Here is a 12,314-nt window from a genome sequence, read left to right on the forward strand (position 1 = left end):
TACTTTACTAAACTGCATATAAAAATTTTACGATGACATAAATTTGAAACAATCCCGGTAAAGCGGCGTCGTCATCGACCAATCGACTATTCTCTATCCACTTCCTCCTCGTTTCTCCCGAAAATGCCCTAAACGCAAGCTCCCGCTGAAAACGGCTGAAATTCGGCGTCGCCCTGTAGTAAAATCGGAGCCGTTTGGTGGGGGAGCCATTCAGGGATACATCCCGGTCCGTGAATTCCAGTCGCGTATTGAATCCGGTTAGGAATAGATGCCGCTCGAACGTCGCGGACCGGCCTAAAATTACGATAGATCGTCGGGATTTAAACCATCAATCCCAGCTATACGATTCGCGCATAATTTATTGATAAACCATCGGTCATTGTGTGGGACCTAATTAACTAAAAACAGATTTTGTACAGAAAATGTGGATATTTTGAAAACTTATACAAAAGCGGTTTTTTTATTTTGGTGTTGTGGTGCAAACTTCAGTGTGGTTTCGATAGTTATTAAAACATGCAACTCATGACAGTGCAAATACCAAAGAAGTTTTTGGTTTAAAACTTAAAATCTATGTTACAGTGACTTTACCATTGGAATCATGCGGGTGTCATTAAGTTTACTGATTCTAGGATTTCTTCGATTATCTCAAGGTCTGTAGATAATCCACCTATGAGATTTAAATCTCTATCAATCAATATTATGCACTTTTGCAGATAACAACATTTTTAAAATCAAAATCGATTAAAGTCGATTATGGGTAATTTTGTTATTAGGTAAAGATTAGTAAATTGAAGTGATTAGGCATGGTATCAAGTGCATTTCTCGCTAATTTCATTGCACTAAACTTATAAGCCTTATTTTTTTGCAACCACTATTTACCTTACCACCTCATTTTGGTAATAATTGTTGTTTGTTTTCACTGATTCTGGTAAATTCAGTGCGTCATGCTTAAATTTACCTACTTATATTTCTAGTATAGTTCTACTAGAATTTTTCTTTTTTTATACAAAAGTAACCTAAATGCCATAGAAATTATTTGCTAAAAAAACCTCTGAAATGAATAATTTATTATTAGCATTATCAAATCATGTACTTCACTTAGCAAAACTAAGTATTGGCAAGAAATTTGCACTCATTTCGATTAGCAGACTTTTTTCCAGCAAAAAAAAGAAAATGTCACACTTATTTGCCTTATATTTAGAATGGTCAGCTCTATGCTCTTATTCAAGAGTAATCAAACTTGATACATGAAATATTACTTAGCACAAAGCTCGACAGAAGGTGTGTTAAAAATTCAACAAACTGTTGCATTTTTGCTGCATTTTGTCTTAATTAAAATGTCTTGATTTATTCCTAATGAGAGAGAAGCAAAGTTTGCGACTACAATAACATTCACTTATGGTAACACACCTAAAACACATGACAATCAGTGTCTTAATGGAGTATTGGCAGAGATCTAAAAAAGAAGAAAATCAAGCTACTTGAATAGTATATTTCATTACCAGTACAGAAATGAGGATTTTTCCGTGCGCGCGTGACAAATTCTCGTGTGAGGCGCAGCCGAACACGGGAAGTCATGCAAGAACGGAAAATCCATTTCTGGACGAGTAATGAACGATATTTTTTATTATACTTAGGTACCTGAAATCAACATAAACAAAAAATATCGCAAAAAATTATTAAGAAAATCGGGAATATTTATTTTTATTTTTAAAACAGTAAAAATGTAAGTACATACAACTCAAATTAACAAAAAAAATACAAGTAGGTAATTCTAAGAAAATTAATTTTGTACAGAACCGTTATTATTAATAGTAATATTTATTGTACAATTCGTATTATTGTTGAAGCTCAATCCCTTTTGCATTTCTTTTTGTTGAACTAAAGACTCTGCTAAAGATGTTGAAGCGGAGTGTTCGTGTGTGCTTTGGTTCTCTTGATTGACTGTTACAGATGTTGTAGTTTCCAAGTTACAAGGGCTAAACAACTTCCGTGATACTTCAATTTTTCTTTGTATGGACTCTTCTATATATCCTTCTGCTACATTGGAAGAAAGCCATCCTCCGTGTCTTTTCAAAGTGAGCAAATCACCGCCGTTTTCCACCAACATGGTTGCCGAAGAGCGCCTTAGCCCATGTCCGGTATATTCTTCGGGATTTTTTAGTTTTAGGTATTTTGCAACAAGTTTTGGAATACCACTGATAGTATGGCACCCAACATGTTGAGCGTAACATCTTTGGTTTCGGTATGCAACAAATAATCTTCTACTCTCCATATGTTTAGGGCGGAGATCTGCGTATTTACGGTAAATTGTACAGGGATCGAATTTGCAATTTTCATTGGTAATGGTAAAACTTCTTGACCTGTGAGTTTTTCCATCTCGTAAGAATACGACAAGGAAACGCCCATTATCTTCCACATCATCTAAACAAACGTATTAAATCATCTCTGCGGCATGCACCGAAGATGCCAAACACTAAAATTACTTTTGCTAGTAGATATTCTCCATCTGAAGCTTCACATAAAAATTTGGTTACTTGTTCTGCTGTAAGAATCTTGGATTTCTTTGGTATATATCCTACAGCTTGTCGTTTCAAAAAAGCAATCGTTTTTGGATATTGATGGTGAGTATTTTCTTTTATTGCCAAACAACTTTTTAACATAGAGAATCGACTCCATAAAGTGGAGGATTTCGTAGTGTTGGCTTTTTCAGAAAAATATACTAAAAGAATATCGTCACTCACAATTTTGATTCGTTTCTGAGTCCGCCATTCGGTAAAACTGTTATATTCTTGTTCATATCTCAACCTGGATTTCACTGGTAATAAATCTGCACTTCTTCTGCCGCTCGTTGTAAGATATTTTCGGGAATATCCCGATTTTCTTCACAATCTGAATTCATTTTTGCAAAATGTAATAAATACATAAATACTTAATTTTCACTGACAGAAAATAAAATTTGTCATTAATAAATAAATCGTTGCTATAGACACATTACTCGTTTCTTTTTTTTCTTCGGGTTGCCATAGGATATCTAGTATCATGGATATCTATGTTTATTATTAAGCGCACGGAAAGAGGGATCGGGAAAAAATTTCCGTGCGCTGTTCCGAAAATGTCATATTTACTGTATTTTATAAACAGTTGAAAATGTAGTATTTTCTGTTAAGTATAATAAAAAATACTTTTCTGAAGCATAATAGGTACTTGCAATTTCTGGAATTTTTTAAAAAAGTGATGTAATAAATTAAAATATGCTCTTGTGATGATTTTCTGTAAAATCTTTAATGCAAAAGCAAGTTGAAAAAAGATTAGCTACACAAACTCTATTATGCAAATAGTTATCATAAACATATAATCACATTGTGGGGGGGGGGGCCAAGCTCCAGGCAAAAACAACATTGCATTAATTGGTTTAGTTTGAATTGACGGAATTTTTGAAATTTTTTTAAAATGTCCTCGAAAAGACTGTTTTTATGTTTTTAGTTTGTTTAGGTTTTTTAACTTGAAAAACGAATAAAAATCAAATAAGATAGGATTTGAAATGAACTATTATTAAACTACACTGTTAAAAAATATTTATAACATTATATAAAATAAGGCTGTAATTTTATTAAAAAACGTATTTTTGCGTAAATTTACACGAGTTTTAACAGTTATAAACTACTAAATACAATGTTATGAAAGCTAGATAATCTTATATTTACCTACATATTTTCTATATTTTGATAGTCTATCCGAAAAAGTAATTTACTAAAAAAAATAATTATTTCCGGTAATATCAACAATTGATATTAAATTAATAAAAGCAATGTAAGTAATATAATAATATTTAGTAAGCAAAACTTTTGGTTAGTATCTGCGAATTTACTCATTTCAAAAAGGTTACAATTCAGTGTCCTTTTAAAAACTAAATTACCTACTGTGTAATAGACGCAAAATTCGTAGATAAATTAGATACATGACTGAAATATTTTAATATTGAAAAGAAATGCGAATTTAAAAAAAACTTAGGAGTAAAACTGATGAAATATTGGGTTTAAAGAGCGTTGCTAGCAAGAAATCCAAACAACATTATAATTACCTTACCTTTTATTTATTTTTATAATTACCTACCTATTCTATCAAGGTTTATCATTGTCCCAATACCAGGGGCCTTATAACTAAATTTAAGAATGCCACAAATGTGTAGGTAAACATTTGAAGGGCATATTTTATTTATTCTGAGGCAGTTTAAATAATTTAAAGGCATTTCGAGGTATTTCAAGGTAATCTGAGGCATTTTAGGCAATTTTAAGCCATTATTACTATGAGGCATTTTGAGTAATAATGAAGTATTGTGAGGTATTTTAAAGGCATTTCAAGGTATTTTGTAAGCAAAAACCCCTCGCATTATTTACAAACAAATTGGGTAGGTTTAATACGTGTGATACGAGGTTTAGTTATTTAAAAAAATGTAATTAGTAATTTTCGCTTTTGTCATTCATTCCTATCTTTGAGTCCTAAGTTTTACATAACCACGTAATTTTGAATTTTGTTGCACATTTAGGTACTAATATTATGCTTAGTTAAGAATTATGCTTAGTATAAACAAATAAACTCCCGTAATATTTTCATCTCTTTTGCCTGTTTGTTACAATATGACACGGGAAAATTATGTGCAGTTTAAAGTAATACCTTATTAAGCTTAGCAACCACAAGAAGTAGTATTTGATCCAATATTACAAAACATCTATGATAAATGTTTATTCACGTGGTTATACAGGGTTGGTGCTTTCCTTTCACCTGCGAATAGGGCTTCAAAAAATAAAGTTTTTTTTCCTTTGACACTTTTTCGAAATATGAACAATAACGAAGATACAGGGTGTCAAAGTTTTACTGAAAAAATAAAAATTTAATGATTTTGGCCAAACCACTTGAAGTAATTAAACAAAATTTTGTAGGTGTCATGGAAAGCAAATTTTCCAAGAAACAACAATTTTCTTGCGTTTACCAGTGGCGCGCGTATAATTTTTTTAAAACATTTTCGAAAAAAAATAATACCCTACTGGTTTTTTTTCAACATAAAATTTATTATTGAATTCCTTGTTCAATTCTGAAAATAAAACCCCTTTTATTATTTTTTGGTACGACGTACCGTTTCCCAGTAAAAAAAATAAAAACCGTCTTAATGCGTGCCTAAAATTAAATGCTGTTTTAATTTAAAATGTCAAATTATTAAAACTTAGTTCAAAGGTGGCTGATCTTTTGTTTTTGTTTATGTCTGTTGATAAGGAATAACCTGTAGTTAGTTAGTTAGTAAATTTATGTTATTTTTTATTTTGTTTTTTTTCAGTAAAACTTTGACACCCTGTATCTTCGTTATTGTTCATATTTCGAAAAAGCGTCAAAGGAAAAAAACTTATTTTTTGAAGCCCTATTCGTAGGTGAAAGGAAAGCCCCAACTTTGGAATCACCCTGTAGAAAAAGTTTCAACATTTTTCAAGCAGACTTGTTTGATACTGTTGCCTGCCCTAAGCAATTACGAACTTAATCTATCGCGTTACAAGACAATTAATGAACAATCCTGGTTAAGTGAAACACTATGTATAGGCTTATTCTTTTACTATTACTCTACCAAAACAATAATCATTCTCGCTAATTCAATTCTGGTGTACATGTTCGACGTATTGATCATGAAAGGTTAATTAATTCGAGAAAAAGTTTTTGAATAGCTGTTATACTCAGATGAAACGCAACCTGAATCGGAATCATGTTGCGTTGAAAGCGAGTAACAATTGGAAAATGAGCTAGTAATTAATTACAATGATGCGTTTTTTTTTCATAAGTAATTGCGCTGCTTTTATTAGAAATTAATCCATAATGAGATATTTTATCGTTTTATCGCTTGAGTAATCATCAAATCCCTTTGTTTTACTTCTATTTACTAAAAGTGCTTATTGCATTTTGTCAATAGGAGTATTTGCGAATAGCTACCTAATTGTTTGATGTAACAAATCAGAAATTACGTTTTATGAAAGTGTGATCTGTCTGAACTAGAATCTTAATGCCCTGTAGTTACTTACACTCCTAATATGTTTAATTTATAGGACACAAAAATCAAATGTTTTTTACTGATTATTTTATAAATAAGAAATAATCTGCCTTATGGTTTTTTTATCTTTGTATCCCCAGAAATGGTATTAAAGTTTTTATTACCTTCTATATTGAAAGAACTAATTATTCCTTTAGACAAGGCGATAATTCGTTTATAACTCACTTTGTCGGCAACTTTGTCATTTAACTGGAGAGACAAAATGTCAATCATGGATATATTACGCTGATTATCAACTCTTAACTTATTTAGCTCCAAGCATCAAGCCTTATGAACTGTTATTAGTTTTGTGAAATGATCCAACCGACACTTCAGTTTTTTTTTGGTTCTTTTAATCGTCGATAATATGTAAGGGATATAGGTGTACAACTATCTTTAAGCTTTGTACGACAGGGTGCTAAGCCTACAATGAAGTCAAAAGGTGTTATGTTATTGTATAAGAAGTGTCATGCTATGAGTTATGGTTTCTGGGACGACAATGGTCCGTTTGAAAGGGCGGGTTTTCTACCCAAGGAAAAAAGGTATTTTTTGGAATCAGGTAGCAAAAGTATTGCGGTTGGAATGGAAAACTGTGAATGAGTATTCGTCATATACTTAATGTTCCTAGATAGTAATACACATGCACCAGTTCCCAGCTGTGCCGTTTTCAAAAAAAGGGAATATTTATGCTATGCACACTGTGAAAGGGCCACGCTAAGGGCTATCGTTTTGGCATTCAGTGTTATTCGGTCTGTAAGTCCAGGTGCGAATAATTTTTGATTGTTTTGAACGTTTGAAATATATGTACCTATAAGTCATTTTTATACAATTTTATGAATTTCTGTCAAAAATGTCACTAAGGTCAAATAAGTATGTAAAAAACTGCATAAGTCATATAGATGAGCTCCATTGAGAAATCTATAGTTGCAGCAAAACCAAAACATTTTCTTTATTCGGGAAATATTCCCCAAAATTACATTCGTGCTTTTAAAAATGACCTGATAATTATGCGTTCAAACTTGTTATCTTTGCAAACTGCATTCGGTCATTTTCATATTTTTTTCTAAAAAAGCCAAAAAAATATGACAATAAACTCATGCAGTTAAGAGATAACAAGTTTTCATGCAAAATTATCGGTAATTTTTATGCACTCGTGCAATTACCCCCGAATATTTCCCTCATGTGTTAAATGTCCCATATGAGCAGTGCATTTTCACCAGAATGACAGCGATAATTGCATTCTAAAGTGATAATTGCATTTCGATAATTGCACTGTACGTATCTATAACGACTGCATTGTTGTAGAGCCTATTGCTAGTCCACTAATTGTTGACCATGCGCATTTTTTTGACTTTTTATAACCAAAAAATGTCAAACTCGATGTCAACAAAAATTAATAAACGGTTTGGAACTTGCTCATTGAGCTCCATTGAGCAATCTATAGTTGCAGCAAAACCAAAACATTTTCTTTATTCGGGAAATATTCCCCAAAATTACATTCGTGCCTTAAAAATGACCTGATAATTCTGCGTTCAAACTTGTTATCTTTGCAAACTGCATTCGGTCATTTTTATATTTTTTTCGCGAAAGAGCCCGACACCGAAGGTGGACCTTTATAATGTCCATAAATTTGATTTGGTACTTTAAAAGCCTATAGTTATAGGCATTTTATATTATTTTTTCTGATACGGCGTATTAGAACATTCCTGCACATAAAACAATGCTCAAAATCTTGCTCAAAATAATGTGTTTGTTCATTTTCTAAATCTACCTTGAAAACGCGTGCGGAAAAGCATCACTTTCCGTTAATCACGGAAAATTACTATTACGTGTATTTTCTCTCTCATTTTAATAGTTAATCTATTTTATTCACTTGTTTAACACTACCTCTGCTTATAAAAAATTGCTTTTTAAGAGGATGCAAATGACTAAATACTTTAAAAAAAGTAATTAGTTGAAGATTATCGGGGGTAATTGCACAAGTGCATAAAAATTACCGATAATTTTGCATGAAAACTTGTTATCTCTTAACTGCATGAGTTTATTTTCATACTTTTTTGGCGAAAGAGGCTTTTTTAGAAAAAAATATGAAAATGACCGAATGCAGTTTGCAAAGATAACAAGATTGAACGCAGAATTATCAGGTCATTTTTAAGGCACGAATGTAATTTTGGGGAATATTTCCCGAATAAAGAAAATGTTTTGGATTTGCTGCCACTATAGATTGCTCAATGGCAATGGAGCTCATTGAGCAAGTTCCAAACCGTTCATTAATTTTTGTGGACATCGCGTTTGACATTTTTTGGTTACAAAAAGTCAAAAAACTGCGCAAGGACAACAATTAGTGTACTAGCAATAAGCTATACAACAATGCAGTCGTTATAGATACGTACAGTGCAATTATCGAAATGTAATTATCACTTTAGAATGCAATTATCGCTGTCATTCTGGTGAAAATGCACTGCTCATATGGGACATTTAACACATGAGGGAAATATTCGGGGGTAATTGCACGAGTGCATAAAAATTACCGATAATTTTGCATGAAAACTTGTTATCTCTTAACTGCATGAGTTTATTTTCATATTTTTTTGACGAAAGAGCCCGACACCGAAGGTGGACCTGCTCCTGCCCCCGTCACGGTTTTGGATCCATCTGTAAACCAGACGTCTCCATGCGACGGGAAGATAAACTTTTGAGAGAATTTCCAGGCCTTCCTCTCGGGTTCTACAAACTTTAGAGTTCCGCTGGACAGAAGCGTCGGAGGCACCCGATCCTGCTTCATCAACAGTTCCGGGCACTCCCTCAACGCCTCCCCCCAGCCTCCGAGATGACCACACGATTCAACTGAGTCTGTAATCAGCATATTGAGACCTGCTAGTCTGGGGGCTGCCCTGGCGGCTTCTTTTTGTATTAACAGGTGCAGCGGCTCGAGCCCACATAGCCGCTCCAGTACCCTTGTTGGGGCAGTTTTCATTGCACCTGTAATACAGTCGCAGACAAGTCTTTGAGCCCTGTCCAACAAGGCTCCTGACTTGGTCGTATCCATAGCTCCGTACAAAACAATCGCTCTGTATGTTATCATCGGGCGAACAACAGCGTAGTAGGTCCATCGAAGGATCCTCGGCTGGAGTACCCACGTCTTATCAAAGGCCCTTTTGCACGCTCAGAGAACATTGAGTGCACCGGTATATTCTTTTGAACTATCTCAAATACTTCAGAAACTGGTATCTATAAAATTAGGTAACTGCTACATTTTAGAAACAACTAGTTTTCAAGCATTTAAATACTTTTCTCAGTATCTTTTACAGCTCTTACTTGATTTTCAGTCCGACTGTTTTGAACGATTGAAATGTACGTAAGTCAAAACACTGAATTTATTGATTGCTGTAAAAATTTTTGAGGCTCTGCCAAAAATTTCAATGACGTCAAATATTCATTTAATGTAAGCAAAGACCATATGTTATGCTCGTAAACTTAATAATTTAACGGTGATGAAAACGTACCAATTTAGAGTTAATTTTTTCACACACCACAGAAACTCGTTAAAAGATTTAGAGACCAGCATTCACAAAAATTAATCTGAAATGTATACATAATCCCAATCTCGGGCTCCAATATTAAATTTAAAGTTAATGAGATTTTTCCAAGCTTAACCTCCTTAATCTGTCCTCACTGTAAAAGTGATAAGCTAGGTCAACAATAAGGCACATGGCAACATTGCCGAGTTTTTATCTGTATGTTACCTATTATGCAATAGTGTTAATTAGCATTTTTGTCTCATGTTAAAAGTTCATTAGCCATTTATGCCCACAAGTATCATGAATGTATCGCATCTGGTAGAATAACAATTTCTCTCCTGCTTTTAACCTCCTATAACGGTGCATTACTAGTTAATTAAAGACTAACATATCCGTTTTTATTACCTTCAATGTACCACGTTCAAAGAACTTCTCTTGAAGAATTAATAACTTAAACAAACGTATTGAGTTCTTGATCAAATAAAAAAGCTTATCTTCAAAACGTTCCGTCTTGCATTAGCTAAATATTTAGCGTTTTAACGTTTGTGTAAAGTTTATGAATTTATATCTTTGTGGTGTGCTATTTTAGCATTAAGTTCTCTAAATATTTACTTAAACTTATTTTTGAGTATTATAAGATTTTTACTTTGATGACGACAGCTCTATTTAAAAAATCTGGAGTAAATCCGTGTTCCCATAGATCAACACTATTAGGTTATCCCTACAAAAACAATAAACTATCCAAATTAAATGCTTCAGTTTGGCAGTTCGATTATAGTTTTCTTTAAAGCAACACCAAAACGAATGTCAAATGTAAATTATTCTCAGCTGGATCGCAGATACGGCTCTTAAAAAAATCCTTAGCTTTTGGCGCTTTCCCGTTAGATTATCGTCTTTGAAACAACATAAATATGCCATCAGATTAGAGTATCACTGTCTGAAATACAATACAGCATTTCGAAAGCTAATGTAGAGTAAAGATCAAATGTCGCAAACCTAACTTTGCTCTCTTTTTTCGTTTTGTTTGTTTTTTTGTTGGCAACTCGTATCATGAGAAGTTCACGACGGTGTCTTGCAAAACAATTCTACATGTGGGGTCTTAAGTTTTTAGGCGTGTTTTTTCTCAGCTGAACATCTTAATGATAATCATTTTGAAACCAAGCAAATGGAGGACGTTTTCAGATTAAGTCGTTGTTTTATTACATGTTAATAACAAAACACAGGGTGTCTCAGTTTAGTCGGAAAATGTGCAAGTCGACCTGATGATAAAGCAACAAGAAAGATATTTTTCCAAGATAAAATGTATAAATCTTAATAATAGTTTAGGACTTGGGATATTTCAATTAAATGAATTCATAAAATTGGTTATGAAAACCAATTTGGTATGTTTTAAAATTAGTAAGATGGCTGCCAAAACTAAATACAAATTTATAAGCGAAATGGTAAGTGAAGTTTTTGCCAAAGATTAAGAACATCAAAAAATAGAAATATATTGTTGCAAAAATTTAAAAAAATATTGTGATTTACGTTCTTCGGTTGAATAACTCTTGTTTTCAGATTTTGAGAGTTAGATCTGTACTGGAAATTAAATTTCACAATTTAACCGACGCGACATTTCGTAAAATGGATTTTTGAATCTTTAAGATTTTTAAAATTTTGTTTCGAAAATAACTAGTCGTCTTCGTTTTCTTTCAACAGCTTTTCGGGGTCTACTACTGGACATAAGCTTACACTTCTGTCTTCCATGCTTTCTTGTGGAATGCAAGTCTCTACCAGCTTTCTCTCTAATATCATCCAGCCAACAAGTGCGGTCTACCAGCACTTCGTTTACGTAGATGAGGTCTCCATTGTACTATAAGCTTTGTCCACCTGAACTCGTCTTGGCGTGTGACATGTTTAATTCAGCTCCACTTCATCCGAGCTATTCTTGCTATGACATCGTCGATTTGCGTTCTCCTGATCTTTACGTTCCCAACATGGTCTTCAAGACTTATTCCGTTATTCAAAGAAAACAAAAAATTTAAGAATGAAAGTCGGACATCGAGTCGGACATTAAGTATTGAGGACACTCAATCACACAAAAATAACCTAATTTACGAAGGACAATTATTCCACAAACATCTATGGAAACGTAGTATTAATTCAATACTTGTCTGACCTGAACAGTTGTTATTGCTAATAATACAGAATCCGGCGAATTGGATAGTTTTAATAGCCTGGGAAAGTAAAGCGACTCCTTTACTGTTGGTAATTCATTAAATTCTTCTTCGTTTATGTATGAAAGCGTTAAAACAGTCATGTTTCTGCTCTATAGTAATTACATACGGCCAAGTTTGACAGGTGTTACTTTTTTACTGTAATAAAATTATTGACCTGTCAAAATTAACAAAGTTACTGGGTGATAGATCTCAAAAAGTAAAGATAAGAACATGGAAACTCGTTTTGCTCAACCTGATTCTAGTTAGAAGCCAAGTCCAAAAAATAAAAATGTAATTTTTTAAACGTCAATATCTCGAAAACAGTTGAATTTGTTTTAAGGTTTTTATAGATGAAACATGATTGAAATGATTCCGAGCATTGAAAAATATAATAATTTGGATATTCCATTTACAATATGCTGGAACCTAAAGTATTGATGTTTCAAATTAAGATCGCAGCGCCAGTTGAACTAAAATCGGGAAACCCATTCCTAACCACCTTTATAAATAATATGACACTGA

General features: G+C 33.1%; 1 protein-coding gene across 1 annotated transcript in view; it reads left to right on the forward strand.

Annotated features, from left to right (window-relative positions):
- The first annotated feature begins 207 nt into the window (after positions 1-207).
- Positions 208-12,314, forward strand: part of LOC145740126 (roundabout homolog 2-like) — a 271,999-nt gene continuing 259,892 nt past the window's right edge. Inside the window, exon 1 of the mRNA XM_081995492.1 lies at positions 208-650. Coding sequence (XP_081851618.1) covers positions 599-650 — 52 coding nt within the window. The 5' untranslated portion in view covers positions 208-598. The remainder of the gene's footprint in view (positions 651-12,314) is intronic.

This window comes from Ips typographus, linkage group LG1 (assembly GCF_016097725.1).
Source record: "Ips typographus isolate SLU linkage group LG1, UJ_Ityp_2.0, whole genome shotgun sequence".
In the NCBI taxonomy this organism is placed as follows: Eukaryota; Metazoa; Arthropoda; class Insecta; order Coleoptera; family Curculionidae; genus Ips; species Ips typographus.